The sequence below is a fragment of the Pristis pectinata genome, chromosome 7 (assembly GCF_009764475.1).
Source record: "Pristis pectinata isolate sPriPec2 chromosome 7, sPriPec2.1.pri, whole genome shotgun sequence".
Lineage (NCBI taxonomy): Eukaryota > Metazoa > Chordata > Chondrichthyes > Rhinopristiformes > Pristidae > Pristis > Pristis pectinata.
In genome coordinates, this window is record NC_067411.1 from 22,508,992 (window position 1) to 22,530,198 (window position 21,207).

Consider the following 21,207-nt stretch of genomic DNA (forward strand, 5'->3'; position numbering starts at 1 on the left):
CCCGTACGTCTTTGCAATGTGAGAAGAAACTGGAGCACCTGGAGGAAGCCCACGCAGACACGGGAGAACGTATAAATTCCTTGCAGACAGCAGCGGTAATTAACCCTGATTGCTGGCGCTGTAATAGCGTCGCACTAACCGCTATGCTACTGTGCCGTAGGAATAGGGCTGTTGCAATGGGGAAATTGCAGCAAAGGTTCATTAGATTGATTTCTGGTCTGGTGATTTTGAGATTAAACAGCTTTGGCCTATGCTGTTGTGAGTTTAAACACGAGCGGTGATCTCATGCCAAGCTGCGTAAATGTATAAATTCTTTAGAGTAGATTCAGGGCTATTGTCTCCCCTTCACTGGGACATCTAGAGTTGGGTGCACCATCACAAAATAAAGGGCCATTCAGGCCAAAGATGAGAAGAAATGGCTTCATCCAGGGCATAGTGAATCTTTGAAACTCTACCCTGGAGAGCTGTAGACACTCAGTCACTCAGTATATTCAAGACAGAAATCAATAGCTATTTAAATATTAATGGAATCAAGGGGGGTGAGGTAAAAGATCAGCCATGACCTTATTGAATGGAGGGGCAAGCATGAGGGGCTGAATGGCCTATCCCTGTTACTACTTGTGTTCTTATCACATTATTTCTAACAAATTCACTGGAATGAGAATACAAGTTGCTTAAAATCTTGTTAGATTACCAGGTCATTCCTCACACAAAGGAAGATTTAGTGTGGTTGAAGGTCAATCATCACAATCCTGGTCGTCACTAGCGTACTAACCACAGCCCTCTTCAGCTGCTTTGCTAATGGACTTTCTTCACAGGATCAAAAGTAGGGATATTACCTGGCGATTTGTGCGATATCTAATTTCACTTGCAACTCCTCAGTAAAAGAAACAAGCGTGTCTGCATACATCAAGACTCAGACCCCATTCTGGCATGAGCGTAAGTAGCAAGCCACATGCATTATCACAAGGAGGGGCTATCTTGAACAGCAGTGACATTCTAAAATGTTACTATTGCCAAGTCTCCACTATCAATGACCTATAGAAACTAAACTGCACCAGCTGCATAAATACTGTGTCTAGGAGCCCAGAGATTAGTTATCTTGTGGGAGGTGACTTGCATCCTGACACCAAGGTCTTTCCACTATCTATAGGAACAAGTTGAGAACGTGATGAAATACTCTTCACCTCCCTGGATAAATGCAGCTCTGATAACACTGAAGAATCTTGATGCTGTACAGGGCAATGCAGACTGCTTGATTGACACCCCTTCAGCCAGCTAAACATCTGTCAGCTCCATCAACAATGCACAATGGTTATAGTGTGTTCCCTTTACAAGATGCACTGAAGTTGCCCAGCTGGGCTACTCCCAAACCTGTGACTTCCATAAGAAGGGCAGCAGCCAAGGCATAGGAGTACCACTACCTGCAGTTTCCCTTCTATGCACCATCTTGATATGAAGATGTATTGCAGTTCCTTGGACCAAATACTGTAACTTCCTATCTAACAGCAAGTGATTCACCACATAACACCCCAAAGCTGTTGCTAGAAAGGGGTGAGTAGTTTAAGAAGGTGGATTGCCTACCACCTTCAGATGGGAAGTGAGTATTGCACAATAAATGCTGGCCTTGCTAGTGCCATCCATGTCTGAAAAATGAATTATAAAAAAAATCTTCAGTTAAGAAGCTGAATGAGAGGAAAACCCCTTTCCCATCAAGCCTGGAAGATGACCATAACTCCTTTATTTCACTGGCGCCTCGATACTTCATTCTTGTTGCACGTAACCACTCTCTAGCAAGTGAAACATTTAATTATGCGTCTATCTTTTATTCTATGCCATTAAACATTGGTTAAGATCCCCATTCCACAGAAACCCTTTTACAGAACCAAGGACGCAGCGTTTTTCTATTCTGTAGCTTCTCTGAGAATCTCTTCTAATAGGTTTTGTGAACATGTGAAGTCCTTGCATCCAGTGTCACTAATATCAATCTTCTTGATCGTCAGAATCAGTTTGCAATCATTAGTCTGCAATTAATTCTTTTCATTCGACATGTAGATACTTAGAATTTCATTAAAAGTCATGATTACTGCAAAATATTCCATAATGTACAATAATAGCAAATTTTAAATCTGCCTGATTAACCTGTTTGTTTCAGGACTAAAAGATTATTAATGGATTATTGAAAGACTGATTTTAAAAATGTGTTTCAGGTACCTGGATAAATTTGCAGGAGTTCTGTTTTAAAAGTCTAATAAAAATCTGAATCTTTAGAAACTTTTGTCATGTGAGTCAACATCTGCGAACATTGGAGCAGCACACATGCTCATATGTGGTACAGCTCAGCTTACAGTGACAATGAAAGTAATGGTTACAATTCTTCACGTCCTCTTTTTCACTGAAACTTAACCAATGCGTATTTGTGATACCAATACAGAATCACTCCATTTACCCACCAGGCTGCTTAATGTGTTGAGTTTTGTATTATTTAAGTATAACAATCCTCCTCAATTCTTGTGATTGAACTCCAGGATAGTGTTTGTTCAAAAATCAAAATGCTTGTAGAACCCAAAAAAGAAAACTTCATACAATATCAGATAAAATTTTATATTCACTATTGTGGATATTGATAATACAGTCATTGTAATATTGTTATTCCATATGTTAATTCATAACTTTCTCATATTTGAAGTATTCATTCTCAGGATATTAACATTGCTGGCAAGGCCCACATATAATGCCTATTCTGAAGTAAATGGGCTTTCTCCAAGAGCAGTGTGATTAAAAATATGAATGACTTGTTAGGCTGCTTAAAGAGTATGAAGGAGTCATCTATGTTGGTGTGGCATTGGAATTGCACCTTGAGCAAAGCTGATAAAGGTGTCCTTTGTGCCTTTAAGGACATCAAGAAATCAGTGTGATTTTTAAGTCAATCCATCAATATCATGGCCTCTCACTAATAGCAGCTGTCTGAGGTAGAAATTGGACAGTGCCAGCTTTTGGTATCAATTGGGGTTGGAAATTTAGTGGACCCTCTTCCAAATATTCTGGGCAAGCTACAAGCGGGATTGTATTTAAGGTCAGTTGCCCTGCCAATAGTGGACCTTTGGTAGGCCAGTGTGTGGGGAGACTGAAGGATAACAGCAGTCATCAGAGGTCCTGTTATTCACAAGGACCAGGGTCTGGATCCTCAGCTTTTTTTGCCTGCGTCTTGGAATTCCGAGATGCACCTCCACTGACGTCTCTGGCTGAAGCCAGCAAATGAATAGGACATGGAACCCCAATGCAGTAAAGTTTCCTTTACATTTAAGATGATGCTTTTTTTCTTTCTTCTACCAGCAGCCCAGTACATAGCACTGCCATTTACAAAAATACAAATATAAGAATGACGATAAATGCTGCCTTGTTACTGTTATCCATATCTGATTACAAATAGAAAAAGGAAAGACATTATACGCAGGCCCACATGAAAGAAAAGCTACTTTGCAATGTCATAACAATAAATAAAAATGCCATTAATAGCTGATTTAATTATTTTAAAAATTGTAAGTTAATACCAAATTTCTATGTTTTGTCATTAAGCTAAAGTAAAACATCAAAAAATGTGATTAAACATGGCTTCTTAAAATGGTTTATTGTAATTTTTAATGTGTATCCAACCTGCCTGTCTCAGAGACAGTCCATCTCTGTGACATAAACTTTGGTAACATTTCTTGCTAAACACATTTCTTTTTTTCACAGCTGTTTTTCCCACTCAGATATTCAGGACCAGCTCCACATGGATTTCTCCTCTACACTTTCCTTTTGCAAGTAATTGGCTACAACTGCTGTGCTCCAAACTCTTGGAAATCTTCCGGAACAGTATCTGAAAGGAAAGTCAATGACTGTTAGATTACAAATTTCCATATTTCCTTGAGACATAGGAGGCTATTCAGCCCATTCAATCTATGCTAAGCAATCCCATTCCCCCAGTAATTTTCCCTGTAGTCTATTTTCACCACATTTCCCATCAATCCTACCACCCATCTACACACAAGGAGCAACTTACAGCAGCAAATTAGCCTACCACCTGCAAGACAGAGGAAACCAGAGCACTCAGGCAAAACCCACAGGGAGAACATGCATACGCCACACAGACAGTGCCGGAGGTCAGGATTGAACTTGGGCCATTGCAACACTGTGACCCCCAACCCCATAGATACATCGGATGTGGCAGAACTGGGAATGGGAGGGGGTATGCAGTATTCCTGTGGATTTGGAAACTGATGCCATGCACTGACAGTGATGGCAGAATCTTGGCACTTGTGACATTCTCTGATCATTCTGACACCAGTTATATCCTTTGAATTGTCTGCAAATAGATAATGATTATATCGATACTCAAAATCTGTAGTAATAATCTTAATGGGAAAATCTACATATGGTAGAAAAACATCAATGTCAATAGATTCCTCACCAATAAAATTCTCTCTCTAGAATTCTGAACACTTAAAACTGTCCTAGGTGTTATCCTTGCCATTAAAATAATGACATTTTTAGAATTATTATTTAGCATAAGTGTTTTCATGAAATCATAGAAATGTACAGCCCAGAAATGAGCCCTTTTGGCCCATCTCGTCCATGCTGACCATGATGCCTATCTATGCTAATCCCATTTGTCTGCATTAGGCCCATATCCCTCCATGTCTTTCCTATTTAGATACCCGTCCAAACACCTATTAAATGTTGTACTTGTATCTGCCTCCCCTACCTCCTCTGGCAGCTCATGCCAGATATTCACCTCCCTCCAATAAAATTTCTCCCCTCTCACCTTAAACCTGGGCTCTCTAGTTTTAAACTCCCTACCCTGGGAAAAATACTGTGACTATTTATCTTATTTATGCCCCTCTTTGTAAACCTCAGTCAGGTCACCCCTCAGCCTCCTATGTTCCACTGAGAATGAAAATCCAGCCTATCCAACTTCTCCTTTATAATTATAGCCCTCCATTCCAGACAACACCCTGGTGGAGCTCTTCTGTACTCTGCATTCTGACAGGTTGCATCATAGCTGGTATGGAAACTCCAATGCACAGGAACACAAAGGCTACAGAGAGTATGGACTCAGCTGGTTCCATATCAGTTACAGCTCTTCCCACCATCGAGGATATCTACAAGTGGCAAAGTGTCAAGAAGGCTGTACCAGGGACCCCCCACGCACCCCCCCCCCCCCCCCCACCTGGCCATCGGGCCATGCCCTCTTCTCAGTGCTACCATTGGGCAGGAGGTACAGGAGCCTGAAAACCCACACCTCACTGCCATCAGGTTCTTGACCTGACCTGAAAACCCTAACACTACCTCAGACTGTATTTCTTTTTCTCTCTCTCTTAACTTCCACTAGTGTCATTATGTTTATTTTGGGGGTTTTTTTTGCGCATGTGTATGTATGATTCATGTTAATTTAAGTTTATGTTTGTCATGTGCTGCTGCTGCAAAAAGCTGATTTTCATGGCATTTACACCCTGTATGTATACCTATGACAATAAACTTGAACTTGAACCTTTCCTGAGGAGGGGATGAGGGGAGGTCAACACTGATCCCTCAGTCAGTCAGTCAGTCTGCTGCTTTAGAGACAGTCAGCCAGCTCCCAAAATTCTGTGAGTCCTTTTACCAAAGTCAGGGAGGGATTTCTGCTGGCCGTTGTGGACTCAGTTATGGCAATCATTGTTCGGGTATCTTCAGCATTTGTGCTGCTGCCAGGTGTCCACTTTAGAGGTGGAGTTGGAGAGGAAGGGTGCAAAAACAGCAGCCATGTTACGTATCTCTAGAATTGTGAGTGCCCAGTTAAAGGAGTTTAAACTTTTTTTTTAAACTGACTGCTAACCAGTTAGGCAAACTTGCTCCTTGATGTAGTTGCCACAGCAAACTGGTCGTTTAGGTTATTTATTTTATGTGGATGTCACTGGCAGGGCCAGTATTTATGGACAATATTGCTCGCCCTCACTTCCCCCCTAAAGTGAGTGGCTTGCTGATCCGTTTCAAAGGACAGTTAGGAGTCAATCACATTTGTGTACCTAAACTTACATATAGACCAGTCTGGGTGATGGTGGTAGATTTCCTTCCCTGACTGAGATTAGTGAAGCAGATGGATTTTTATGACAGTCCACGAAACCAGCTTTGTATTTAAAAAATACTTAATTAATTAAGCTGTTGTGTGGGAATTGTTCCTTCAGACTTGTAGTCTGGTAACTTGACCAATATTTCACCATACCCAGTGGCCTCATTTCCAAAGGGTGAGGTACTGACAAGAATGCATCATCTGGGCAACTTCCATGCTTGGGCCCTCAAAGGTAACACTGGCAGGCATTTTGGTGGAACTGTCATCTTTTTAGTCTTTGTTCCTTAGGTGGGGTGAATTAAGTACCCCTTGCCATGAGGCAGAAATTTCAATACATTCTAAAGGAGACACAAGCCCTCTGTAATCGGTTGCCTTCTTACATTCCAAACTTGCCCACTCAGTCAAATTCCTCTGAGGTATTGGAAGATAAGAACATCTTTTAAGCCAATGTGTTGTTACCCCAAAGGTTGGTAATGTGGCATTCTTTTCCCACTCCTGAGATCACTGACACACATTAGAGTGAAATGCATATGTCTGATTTGAAGCTCTTATTAACACATGATTTTGACCTATAAGAATGGAATCCGCTGCTGTTTCAAAGCCAGTATTGTGGAGCTTAATGCTCGAATGGGGAAATGCAGCCAGATGTTCACCCACTGATGTGTTGCAGGGAAAGAAGTCAATTGTCACATTGTACTTTTCCAATAAGCAATTTCTGTGGATAAGAACACTTCCATGTGGATCAGTGTATGTTAAAAATATTGATATTTACAAGTCATTGCTGACTTTTCAGATGAAGACTAAAATGTCTAAATTCAATGCACATTTGACATTTATGTAATATAAACCTATGAAGATTTTCATGTGCTTTTATTTATTTTGTTAACAAATTAGAAAGTTTAATGAATGCTGTGTTATTTAAATTGGAATCTGCAAGAGTATCTGAATCCTGTTAAAAGCCAATATCATCATTTCAGATTGGATCATTTTGTGTTCTCATACTATGAAACCTTGTCCCAAATAAACTGCACCCAAATAGACTTCCCTCCTGAGAGAGGGAAAGTTCAAACGAGATGTGCAGGGCATGTTTTTTCACACGGAGCGTGGTGGGTGCCTGGAATGCACTAGCAGGGGTGGTAGTGGAGGCAGTTATGATAGAGGCATTTAAGAGGCTCTAAGATAGGCATGTGAATATGCAGAGAATGGAGGGATATGGACCATGTGCAGGCAGAAGGGATTAGTTTAGTTAGGTGTCATTAACTTAATTAGTTCAGCACAACATCATGGGCCCAAGGGCCTGTTCCTGTGATGTTCTATGTTGTCAATGTGTGCCTCATTTACTATTCCAGTTCTCTTATAATTGCTTGGTCCCCTTATCTTCATCTTCCACTCCATTAGGCTCCAAATTGAAGATGATCTTTAAGCATTTTCTGCCTACCCCATAATCTCACTACCAATTATAAAATCGTAGAGACTAGAATCAGAAATAGGCCATTTGACCCCTCAAACTCCATTCTGCCATTTAATAAGATCATGGCTGATCTGATTATAACCTCAACTCCACTTTCCCATCGACCCGCAGTAACCTCTCACACCCTTGCTCATCAAGAATCTATGTATCTCTACCCTAAAAATATTCAAAGACCTTTGTGGAAGAAAGATTCACAATCCTCTGAGGGAAAGCATTTACTCTCATCTCTGTCTTTAATGGGTGACCCCCTTATTCCTCAATAAGATCATGGCTGATCTGAATTTGACTGCAAATTTACCTTCCTAGCTGATCCCCATAGTCCAAATATCTACTTCAGCCATGAATATATACAATGATGCCACATTCCACCGTCCTCTGGGACTAGAGAATCCCAAAAATTCTCGGCCCTCTGAGATAAGAAATTTCTTTTAATATCTTATTCTGAAACTATGTCCCCTAGTTCGGAATTCTCCATGAGGTGATCATGTTCCTGTTCCCTGCTTGATTTCAAGGAAACCCATGCTCACTCTTCCATCACCCTGACTCATGACCAGTTTCCCCAGACAGCTGTATCCTACGTGAGACCTGTTCATTCAGCCCAGGACTCCCGACACTGTCTGTCTGGCTCATAGCCTGCACGTACTCCTTTCCAATAGTTGCTCAGGTTGCATTCTCCTTACTGAAATTTGCTCATGGGTTTATGAGCAGTCGTGGCAAGGTTGCCTAGAGCTCATTAAAGTCACCCGTTTTGATTGGATGAGTTAGATGTAGGCCATACTGGATAGCTGTGGTAAGTTCTCCTCCTTAAACAACATTAGTGACTGAGTTTTTTTTTAACAAAAACCTGGCAGCTTTACTTCATCTGGTTCCACCCAACAAATTACTAGTCACACCAAATTCGATTTCCCAACTTACCATGATGAGATTTAATTGCTACTCCTGTACCAAAACTACTGGGCTACTCCACACGTACTTGGTGACAACATGCAGGTTGCCACAATTGCAGATGTGAACCCAATATGATGCATGCTCCAGTAGATCAATATAAGAAAATAGGAGCAGGAGTAGGTCACCAGGGGCCTACAGCCTGCGCACCATTCAATATGATCATAGCTGATCCGCCCCAAGCCTCATCTCCACTTCTGTATCAGTCCCTCATAACCCTCAATCTTTCTACAATATATTTACTTCCTTTTTCAATACTTCTACAACTCTTAGGGGTTGAGAATTTTAGAGAATCACCACTCAAGAGAGGAGTGGAGGGTAAAACAACAAACTCCACATGATCAGCTGTTCCTGGGTTTATTCAGCCCTGTAGAGTGTTTGCTTAGCTCTTAGACCAGAGGAGCAGCCTGTGCTAAAGTCTCAACCCAACTCTTTTCAGATGTTGGTGGATGGCTGTGCATCTTCACATGTTACCTGGCATTAACATGCCCATTCTGTACGTGCCAATGAAGGACAAGTGCTTCTTACCATTGCAACGGTACTTGAGGTTGGACCAGATGATGTTTTCCTGAGAGAAACAGAAGACTCCCAGTCGACCTCCTCGCATGGTGGTATCTATTGTAACTCCAGAGTCAGCCACCAGATCGGAACCTTCATAGAACCTTGCTCTGAGAAAAGCATAATGATCAACAGTTATTAAAACTTGCCTTTATGTTTAGTTTGCATTTATGCTTTGAATATAGAGAACTATCTCAGGGCTCTTCACAGATCACAAGAAAACAGATATTGATAGGTGACAAAAATCTTGAATCAAGAGCTGAGTTTTGGGAACATACATGAAAGAGAAGGATTAAGCCTGAGCCTGAAAACGGTGAAAAGCTTGTTTGATTTCCTATGAGAAATTCTGGGCCAGTAATATGGATTTCAATAGCAAGAGTGGAGTTCTTTAGTTGCCACATTGTCATAAACCTTACAGCACAGTAACAGGCTACTTAGCTCGACTGATCTATGTTGGTTATTGATGATCTACATGCCTCCTCCTATCAGAATATTCCAGTATTCCCCTCTCCTTTATCTAGTTTTCCCTTAAATGGGCTATAATTAGCTGGATTAGATTTGTTAGAACCATAGAAAACTACAGCACAGAAAACAGGCCATTCGGCCCTTCTAGTCTGTGCCGAAACATTATTCTGCTAGTCCCATTTACCTGCCCCCAGCCCATACCACTCCAGACCTCTCTCGTCCTTGTATCTATCCAATTTACTCTTAAAAGTTAAGAGCGAGCCCGCATTTACCACATCAGATGGCAGCTCATTCCACACCCCCACCACTCTTTGAGTGAAGAAGTTCCCTCTAATGTTCCCCCTAAACCTTTCCCCTTTCACCCTAAAGCCATGTCCTCCTGTACTTATAAGTCCACTTGTTTTGCTTTATGTAAACAGGACATGCACAATTTTCCAAACTGTTGGGTAGATGCCTTTGTTACAACTACCGTTACAGTGCAGTTTCAACGCTAAGGTCAAGAGGGTAATAAATCTAAAGAAGTCAAGGCAGGCGGGCAAGAGCTAACCTGCTCACAACATGCGGTTTGACTCTAAATATTGTAATGAGGCTGGCAGTTTCAAATTTAAGCTGCTCTGAAGGTTCAATCCTTGAAAGCACACAGCACAAGGAAAGGTAAGAGTTTTTCCAGCTCTCCTCATGAATCAACAGGAGAAATAGTGCTTCCCCACCAACACCCTACCAACTCCTGGAAGTTTACTCATCGGATCACTGTGGAGCTGGAGAAGAGAAATGCTCCTCAGGGGCAAAAACAAAATTGCTGGATGAACTCAGTGGGTCAGACCGTTGACATTTTGCCTCAAGTCTCAACCTGAAACATCAACTATCCATCACAGATGCTGCCTGACCCAGTGGGCTCCTCCAGCAGTTTTGTTTTTTGCTCCAGATTCCAGCATCTGCAGTCCCTTGTGTCTCCAGGCTCCTCACGGCCCACATTAATACCACAGGCTGCAGAAAGCCACCAGTCTGAAACGTCCTGATCACTTTCCAATCTGATGGCCTGCTTCCAGATGGCCTTCCATTCCTCTCCCCTCTAATCCTTGAGCTAAGTCTGCTGCCTAAGTCCCAGAGGGTATAACCTGTGGCATTACATTTCATTTAAATGAAGTCAGAGGTCAAATATCGGATATTTGATTGTCGATGATTACAGTCTGCCCAAGACTGCAAGAAAGTGCAGAGAGTTGTGGACACTGCTCAATCCCTCACAGAAATCAGCTTCCCCTTCATTGACTCTGTCTACACTTCCCACTGCCTCAGGAAAGCAGACGAGATAATCAAGGACGCCTCCCACCCCAGTCATTCTCTCTTCTCCCCCCTTCCATCGGGCAGAAGATACAAAAGCTTGAAAACACGCACCACCAGGCTCAAGGACAGCTTCTATCCTGTTGTCATAAGACCCTTGAATGGAACTCTGGTATGATAGAGATGAACTCTTAATCTCTCAATCTACCTTGTCGTGGTCCTAGTGCCTTATTTGTCTACTTGCACTGCACTTTCTCTGTAACGGTAACTAACACTACATTGTGCATTATGTTATTGCTTTTCCCTTTGTACTACCTAGATGTACTATGATCAAGATATTTAAGATATTTATTTATTAGTCACATGTACATTGAAACACACAGTGAAATGCGTCTTTTTGCGATGATCTATATGGATGGCATACAAAACAAGGTTTTTTTTGGTACACGTGACAATAATAAACCAATTACCAATATCAGCTGTTCCTAACTCCCAGGCTAATGGATCACCTCTGAACGCAGGCTGTCCAATGAAGTTCCAGGTCAATCAGTGGTGTAGCGGTTAGTGTACGCTTTACAGTGCCAGCGACCCAGGTTCAATTCCGGCCACTGTCTGTAAGAGTTTGTACGTTCTCCCCGTGTCTGTGTGGGGTTTCCTCCGGTGCTCCGGTTTCCTCCCACATTCCAAAGACAATACGAGTTAGGAGTTGTGGGCATGCTATGTTGGTGCCGGGAAGCATGGCTGCCCCAGAACACCCTATACAAAAAGATGCATTTCACTGTGTGTTTCAATGTACATGTGACTAATAAAGAAATCTTATCTTATTTTGGAAGACTATATTATTTTTCTTTTAGATACCTTGGATCCCTCCTAGCTATAGAGGGAATGGATTTGTCTTCTTTTTTTGTGTGGAATGCTAGAAAGCTAGTTGATGTGGGGAGCTTGGTTATATCCTCCAGAACACTTGAGAGTACTAATTCCCCATACACCTTCAACATAGAGCAGGGCCGGTTCCTGGCTGGGGCATAGATCCTGATTCACAGATGGTAAGTACTTTAATAAATAACATTGGCCCATGTCATCTCCTGCAGTGCTTTCAATTGCCTGAGGGGGTCTGGACTGAGAGAAATTTTCCAGTATATTTTGTTCTTTTATTAGTCCCAGGTTTAATCTCTGTTTATGACATCCCCAAAAGATGACCTGAGTATGAGGGGTGGATGGGGGTGTACACAGAGTGTGGGAGACCTCCAACCATCTGAATGGACCAATTGGTTATTTCCTGCCTTTCAATTTCATACATTGGCATCAAACATTCAGTGTTAAAATTAACTTGAATGATGCCAAATATCATACTGCAGGAGAGTGAAACTTCGTGTGATACTTTGTGCTGACAGGAAGTGGTTTAAACTTGCTGTGAGAGGTATCTGATCGCACTTGAAAAAAATCAGTTTTTTACCTGTAGGTAACTTGATATGGAAAATGTTGCAATGACGACACCATGTGCTGCTCCAGCTCAAGGTTTAAACCCAAGAGCAGTTCCATCATTATGTGGATTGAGCATAAGAAATAGTAGAAGTAGACCATTTGGCCCTTTGAACCTTCTCTGCTATCCAATAAGAACATGGCTAATCTTTTCCCTCATTACCATTTTCCTGCACATCCTATATCTTTTGAATCACTTAATATTAAAAAAAATTAACAATCTCTATCTTGAATGTACTAAGTGACTGAGCCTCCATGGCCTTTAGGGTAGAGAATTCCACAGATTCACTACCCTCTGGGTGAAGAAATTTCTTCTCAACTCTCGCTGAATGGATTTGTCTTTAGTCAACAGTCTAGGACAGCCATTGTCCTTGTCTGATGGTGTTCAGTAAAGCCAGGTGAAGTAAGGTTTATGAGATGGATTGTTGTCACCCGTTTTGGACTTGCTGGAGAGTCAATGTGCATCCCTGTTTGTCCATCCTGCGCGGGCAGTTATTGTTGCATGAAATTTCAGGTGATGCCATAAATGGAATGATGCATTTAATGGCAGATTCTACCACAGCATTAACTTAAGCAAGTCCATATTTGAATTTTACTCATTTCCTAGTTTTATTATTTTAAATACAGCTAAAATATTTACAGAACAAACACTTTACAGGTGTCTAACGGTGGCTGAATTGATTAAGAAGTTATAGAGTCAGAGTCGTACAGCATAGAAACAGGCCCTTCGGCCCACTGCATTTATGCCAGCCATCATGCCTATCCACGCTAATCCCACTTGTCTGCATTAATTCTATATTCCTCTATGCCCAGCTCATTCAAGTATCTGTGTAGATGCCTGTGAAAATGTTGTTACTATCCCTGTCTCCTCTGGCAGCTCGTTCCAGATACCAACTACCCTTAAAGTGAAAAATTTACCTCTCAGATCCCCTTTTTATCCCTCAGATCCCCTTTTGTTGAATTTTGTGAACAAACACGGAAAATTCTTGACCACAAAATCCATGCACAAGTGACATTAATTCATTTGTGGAGAAAAACCTTTCTATAGGACATACATCATTCTTTTTGTCATGAATATAAAACATTTCATCCTTTTGCAAGAATGCATCAAACACTGCAGCTCATAAGAAATCCCACTGTTAGATGGTTGGAAGTAATTTTGTTAAGGAAACTTTCTTAATTGCTTTCTCTTGCTAATTACAGAGTCTGTAAATTGGTTGTTCATTTGCAGTGCAAATTGGTTAAATATACTAAATTGATCAAACTTGAAGGGGAGTGAATCTGGAGGAGTCAGAGAGTAGGTCAATCAATAAGATTTGATTCACGTAATTGTTAAACAGTGGGCATGGGAAGGAGAAAAACTGAAGTGTTTTCAGTGATTTTTATTTGTAACAGATAAAAACATATGTAGTCTTGGTCATCTCATCTTTTAATGATTCCACCTAATGTAGAGCAGTAAATAGTAAAGCCAATAAAACAGCAGATGGTTGCCAATTATAGTTATACAATTCAGAATAGTTCATGTTCAAGACATGGTTTGTATCAGTGTCCAGTTGAAGGTCTCTGAACGTACAAGGGACATGAAAATTCCTAGAGTCAGGAGCACAACTTAGGAAGTATTCAAGGACCTTACCATTTTCAGTCATGGAAGGTAAAACCTCATAAGTGATTTTATTAGGGCAAATAAAAAAAGAATGGTCTGAGAGAGGTTGATCTGAGGTATTATATCAGACAAGGGCAAAGAGATTCAAATTAATAAAAGGAAAACATGGAACACAGAAAGAGAAATAGGCCAACCCCTCAAACTTGTTCTGTAATTTGGGCTGACAGAGTGATCAATGCATGAAGAGAACCTGCAGATCGAGGTAAAGGGGTAAGAGCCCCGTGGGGCCATCCAGGATGGCGAGATAGGTAATGAGAAGTTTTTTTTCATCCATAGCTATATTCTGAATTAACTTGCTTTATGTATCTGGAGTAGATTCTACATGGTTTGACTCTGGGTGTGGATGTGCATGTAGGAAGTATATTTAACTTTATCATGCTAGCAAGAACTGGCTGTATCCAATTTATAAAAGGTCAATAAATTCCCACTTTACCTGATATATCCAATTTGGGGTCTATGCTGCAAAAACCAGCGGTAAGAGACCTTGTCTTTCCAACCTACATCTCTGGGGTCTTTCCATAGTAGTCGGACCTGATCTGTGGTGTCTCCAGTATGCCAGAGCGCATTTCGTAGATGCTCACCTGGTCCGGTGTTTGACTTGACTGCCTACAGAACCAGTTATGGCAGGAGATTACAGGTAATAATGCTCCAGTACAAAACAATAAATAACAACTTTGAATGCGGGGGGGGGGGGGGCGTTGGGGTGAAGATTTCTGTAGCTGCTATGCACAAGTACATTTTCCGTCTTCATTACCACAAATGTTTTAGGTTACCAAGGAAACATTTGAGCTCATAAATAATTTTGGACTCTGGAGTTCAATTTAACCTAATTATTACCTGGACTAACAATTACATTCAATGACCTTCTTTGGGACATTATTTCAGGAGGGTAGCTTACTGTCAGGGGGACTGCTCTACAAACCTCTCATGAGAATTCTCAACAGCCAGTGAAGAGCACTCAAGCAAACCATTCAGAAAGTAGGGTGGCAAGGTGGACTCGGTAACAGGAGGTAAAACACACTCAGGAAATGCATGGAGATTTGCCACCAGAAAGTTTGTATTCAGCAAGTCTAGTGGCAAGAGGGGAAGAAAACTCAGACAGAACCTTCATTTCAGCAAATTAGAGAAAATAATTTGAATATGAAAGGCAAGTGGCAAACTGACTTCTTGCAACTTTGCTTGGTTGACTCACTTCAATAATTAGTTGCACATGCAGAGTTGGCCTGGAATCAACACCTAACTTAATGGAGTTACAAGGCATCTTGCAAGCACTTAAGTTTAAAACAAAATGGGAAAAAGATTAAGCATGACAACTTGTATTTATATGCACTTTCAGCATGGTAATAAACCCTAAGATTCATCATAGGAGGGTTCTCCAACAATATTTGACACTGAGTGATATAAGGAGATATTACATCAGATGACAAAAAGACTGGTCATAGTGGTAGGTTTTAAGAAATACTTTGAAGGAAAAGGGAGAAAGGGAGATGGTTAGGGAGAGAATTTCAGAGATAAGGGCTCAGCCGTTGAAGGTTCAGCTACCAATGGTTGAATATTTAAATTTGGGGGTGAGTAAGAATTGCAGGCAGACAAATATAAGAGGGGTTTGTCAGGCTGAGAGATTCTTGTGATAAGGAGGGACAACAGCATGTTGAATTTGAAAACTGAGGATGGCTGGAGCAACAGACAAGATGCTGGAGAAACTCAGCAGGTCAGGCAGCATCTGTGGAGGGAAATGGACAGTCGATGTCTTGGATCAAGACCCTTCATTTAGATAAGTTATCAATCATCCTCAGTCAAGTCATCCTCAGTTTTCAAATTCAATGTGACTTTGTCCCTCCTTATCACTAGAGACTCTTTCAGCCCTACAAACCCCTCCTATATTTGTATGCCTACAATTCTTACCCATCCCTAAATTTAAATACGCTACCATTGGTAGCTGGATCCTTCTAGGATAACTGTTGCTTAATCAAGAGTCAGTGTAGGTCAGTGAACATCTGTGCAGTGGGTGAGAGGTAGTGAAGGGCGGCAGAGTCTTGGGTGAGATCAGGTTTTCAGACAGCAGGAGGAGGGAGGCTGGGCAGAGCTAGAATGCTCAAGTTGAGGGATAACAAAGGCTTGAATATTTGAGCAGCAGCTGAGCTGAGGCAAGTAGGAGGATAATGTTATGGAAGTGGAGATCAGCAGATCTTGTGATGGGATGGATATGTGATCCAAATCTCATTTCGGGGGCAAACAGGTCATAAAAGTTATGATTACTTAGTTCAACCTCAGACAAGTACTAGGAAAAGGGTTGGTCATGCCTAGGCAATGGAATTTCATGTAGGCAATGCAAATGAGGGCCTCAAGCTGCAACATTTTGTTGGAACAAATTTCCTTTCTTGCTTGATATCACACAGAATGCCTGACAATTTTTATACAGAGGAGGTATCAAAAGGACTGGGAGTCATCTGTACATACACCTGTGTTTTCTGATGATGTTGCTAAGGGACACTTGGTAGACATAGGAGAGACACAAGGATACTCCTTGAAGATAAGAGTGCTGACAGGTAGGAGGAGCCATCTGGGTGACTTTCTGGCTGGGACTGGGACTGGGACTGGGACTGGATCAGTGAAGCAGGCAAATTCAGAGCTATTGGGCCTGTTGAGAGTGGCGAAGTATCAGAGGAGGATGGCGTGATTGCCTGAGTCAAAGGCTGAAAACTGGTTGAGGCAGACAAGGGAGGGTAGATATCACTCACCACAGTCATACAGGAGACAGAGGCAGAAAACTGACTGGAGAGGAAGGGGAACTTGGGAGATGGGCAGGATGAAGGATTCATAGAGCTGGGGGTGTGGTGGTGGGGATTGAAGAGAAGGGTGCTGATTCTCCAGATGGAGAATACTGTTAAAACTCAATCTAAACCACACGCGCCTCCCTGGGAAAAGCTGGACTGTTGACCTAGGTGGCCTCTGTACCTTGAGCTGGATGCCTGGCTCAGCCACAGCACGGAACGGGGTAGCTTGCCAGTACGTCTGCTCTGTCTGTTTCCACATCACCACATAGAAGCTGGAGCTGTCCTGATATCCAAATATGAAACCAGCGTAATCATCATCAGTCATGGTGTTGACATGGAACGTACCCTCAAAATCAACTCCATTAAATGCAGTATAGCCTGTCAGGTGATAAGATTCAGCCGTCAGTCCGCTGACCATCTTTTCTTTATAACCAACCAGCCATCAATGTAAATGCTCTTAAATGTGTTAATGCAGTAGGCATAAAACTAAATATTTTCCCATTGTATTTGTAACACAAAACAAGCCCAAAAGGACTATGGTGCAGTTGAATTTCCTCCTACTTTACCTCATTCACCCCATCAACATATCCTTCTATGTCTTTCTCCCTCATATGCTTTTTTTTATTCATTCAAAGGGTGTGGGCTTCATAGGCTAAATCACCATTTAACTGCCCATCCTTAACTGCCCTTGAGAATGTAGTGGTGGAGCTGCCTTCTTGAACACCACAGTCCTTGAGGTGTGGGTATACCCACAATGCTGTAAGGGACGGAGTCCAGGATTTTGACCCAGTGACAGTGTAGGAATGGCGATCTGACTCCTGATCTTCGCTGGAGCAATACCTATGGGAGGAGGTCTGGAACATGGTGCTGGCACTGAACATTCTGTGACATGTTCCAGGACTGGGTTGAAAAAATGTTGTTTCCCTTCCCATCTTGATTTGAGAGAACCAAACTTTTGGAAGGCTTTGAACTCAGGCTGCGGGTAACAGTGGGCCTGGGTGACAGTAAGGAGTCGACAAGTTTGGCCACCTGGGGTGCTTGCTTATCCAAAGAGCTAGCATTCACATCACTGTGCTGAAATAGAGGCTCCTTAAACCTGAGTCTTGTCCAAAAAAGCATTTGGAAATAAAGTGGAGGAGTTGTTTGTTTATGTATGGCATAGATTTGGCTTAGATACAGCAAAATCTGGGAAGTTTAAAAGCTTGTATTTCCTCAAGTAAAGTGTGCTCCCTTGGTAAATGTATAATTCTGTGAAGAAATTCTTTCACATCCAAGATATTGTAGTAAAGTATCCCACTGTAATTCTTAAAATTGTGTCAATCAGCTGATATAGGTATCAGCCAGCAAAGGGGAAGAGAGCTGAAGGACTGTTTGCTCAGGCCAGCAGGGGAGGTGAAGGTGCAAAACAGCAGTGGGATTTTAACAAATAGAGTTATTGCAGTCCGGACTGGGGCTGCCGTCAGTACTGGGGCTACATCACTCGGAGTTACTGAGGTCAGGGCAGGGGCTACAGTCAGGACAGTTACTACAATCAGCCACAGGACAAATATTATACTCAGCAACAGAACTATTTCAGTCAGGAAAGGGACTACAGTCAGGACAGAATCAGCTGCAGAGTTTTTGCAGCTAGGAAGGGTGAACTGGTCTATCACCAGCAGATGTTGGCAGGTGGACCTCTGAGACACGAACTGCAGTCAGGGGAGTGAGCTGGTCATTCACTGGGAGACACATCTCATTGAATCATTGATGAACTGTTGCCAGGGATGGTCATGAATCTATGCAAGGTTTAGTGCATGGCAAGCTGGGCTACAGAGGAAAGGTTTATCCTGGTGCCACTTGTCTCATTGAGATTACTGGCATTGTGGCACATCTAGTAGAGCCACTGCTTCACAGTGCCAGGGACCCAAGTTCAATCCTGACTTCAGATACTGTCTGTGTAGAGTTTGCACCTTCTCCCTGTGATCTTGTGGGTTTCCTTCCACATCCCAAAAACGTGTGGGTTGGTAGGTTAATTGGCCGCTGTAAATTATCCCTTTTTTGAATCTGGGTGAAGTTGATGAGAATGTGGGGAGAATAAAAAATAGGATTAATGTGGGATTGGTGCAAATGGGTTGTTGATGATTGGTATGGACTCAGTGGACAGAAGATCCTGCTTCCCCAATGTATGTCTCTGTGGCCCCAGTGTAACCTCTCAAACTCGAGTAAAGGCATTGCACTACAGAATAAGGAATTTTGGTTTGTTGTCATTTATAAAATAATCCCTAGTCAGGATTTCTGCACAGGTGACAGTATCACATTACTGGCTTATTGTAAAAAGTATGGGACCAGGGGAGATTCCAGTTCTGCATCACCTCAAACACTCCATATGGCAGTGAGTTTCATACATCATGTTCTATCATCATGTTCTATCATGTTTATCATGTTCTATGTTCTATCATCATTTCTCTGTGTCAGGAGGTTTCACCTGAATTTATTATTGAATTTACTAGTGACTACCTTACTTTTATGATTGATTCTTTTGTAATTTCCACTTTAACTAAAGAGAACTTTAGGGATTTATTATGTAAGGATGTGCTCTTATGAGTGTTGTTTAACTGTTGTCTCTGTACCTGATAAAAATATTTTGACAAAGCATGTTGAAATATTTCTATTCCTTGTCATTTACCTTACATTTTTATGGTGTTAAATAATAATAAGAATATGTATTAAAAAGCACCTTTAACATATACAAAGGTTTTAAAGTGTTTAACAATGACCTAATCAAAAAGCAGATGCTGAACCAAGAATGAAGTTATCAGAAAGAGTGATTAAAAGGCTGATGAGAGAGGTTGATTTAAAGAAATGTTTTGGAGGATCTGGCGTAGGGTGTAGGGAGTGTACAGCTGATATAGACTGAAGGCACAGTGACCAATGGCAAGGAAAACTGAAGAGGTGAAGCATGGGGTCAGTCTTTGTTCTGCAAGGGTATTGAAAAATCCTGTAAGCTTTTGAGGGAACTGGTCTCCCTCTGGAGGGAAGTAATGAATGTGCCATGAGCAGATATCGGGAAAGAGAGATGGCATAGTGTGGGGTGGTTGAGAGGTACCAAGAGGAATATAGAAGTGACAAAGTCAGGAAAGGAGTGGCAGTCAAAATATGCACAGACGTGAAGACAAAGCAAATGTGGATGCATTGGCAGAGTAGGGAATAAATGCTCCCATCAGAGTGAAAAGGAAAGAATGAAGGAGCCCATTGTAAAGTTGGTAATAAACAATCTGCTGGAAGAACTCAGCGGGGTGAGCAGCATCTGTCGGGGGTGGGGGGTGGGGGGGGGGGGAAGGGAATTGTCAACATTTCAGGTCACAATCCTGCATCAGGATGCAGGTTTGTAACTTAAACGCTGCTGCAGGGTTTGACCCGAAACGTCTCCCTGAAAGTTAAGGTCGGTGGTGGGGTGGTGGGCACTTCAGAGTCAAACTGAAGCATGCATGAACTAGTGTTCAGATTTGGAGTTGGTTTTGGAAGGGAAGGGGTTCAGGAGTTATTCAAAGGACAGACTGGAACCAGTGGCCAAGGAGGAGTACAGGAGGGAGGAGTTTGAACTAACAGCTATCGATCCTGGAGCCCAGCAGGTGGAAAACAGTCTCTAGTGCACACCAGCTGATCTGGAATACTGGCAGAAGAGGGTGGTTTTAAGGACCAAGGGCCGTGAAAAACAGAGTATCAAAGAGGGCTAAGGATAAATCTGCTGAGAAGTGTTACAGCAACAATACTGGAATCAATCTACATGTTAAATTTACATGTTAAGGACTGAAATGTTCTAATTATCTATTTGGCGTCACTGTGCCTTTTTTGCTCTGCTGATAGTTATAATAAGGACATTGAATGCATTGTGTGATTTTACATACCAACCGCCAGGCCAGGATCGCTGTTCATTGTCTGCACAATTTCCATTCCCTGAAATGAATCAATTGGTTAGGGAAGGTAGCAACAACAACCTACATGGCACCTTTAATGTATCGCAGGACATTTTACAGAAATGACAATCCAACAAGTTATATGTGGAGTTATATATGAGAAGAAGTATTCAAAGGCTTAACCAGAGAGTCAATGTTAATTGACCAATGAAAGGAGAGCCATGAGTTGAAGAAATTTAGGGAGGAAATTACAGAGCATGCTCTACCCGTCCCCTTCCGGATTTCTTCGACCCCATCTCAGGGGATGGATAAGTAACAAGCCTCCATTACAGGCCTACAGACCCCCATAGCTATCTCAACAATACTTCTCCCACCCTGCTTCCTGTAAGCACTCCATTCCATTCTCCAGTCTCTGTTGTAGTTGCTTTGATGACAAGGCTTTACACAGAGGTGGCTCTGAAATCGCTTCCTTCTTCCTGAACCTTGGCTTTCTCTCTACCAGAATTGACAAAGCTCTTGGCTGGATCTCATCCACTTCCCACATCTCTGCTCCCATCCCCTCTCCTCCTGAACAGAGC

General features: G+C 42.0%; 1 protein-coding gene across 1 annotated transcript in view; it reads right to left on the reverse strand.

Annotated features, from left to right (window-relative positions):
• Positions 1-2,590: 2,590 nt before the first annotated feature.
• The window catches only part of thbs4a (thrombospondin 4a), an 83,454-nt gene continuing 64,837 nt past the window's right edge, over positions 2,591-21,207 (reverse strand). Inside the window, exons 18-22 of the mRNA XM_052019200.1 lie at positions 20,621-20,669; positions 16,915-17,111; positions 14,390-14,562; positions 9,036-9,175; positions 2,591-3,862 (exon numbers count right to left, since the gene is read on the reverse strand). Of these exons, the coding sequence (XP_051875160.1) occupies positions 3,816-3,862; positions 9,036-9,175; positions 14,390-14,562; positions 16,915-17,111; positions 20,621-20,669 (606 nt within the window). The 3' untranslated portion in view covers positions 2,591-3,815. The remainder of the gene's footprint in view (positions 3,863-9,035; positions 9,176-14,389; positions 14,563-16,914; positions 17,112-20,620; positions 20,670-21,207) is intronic.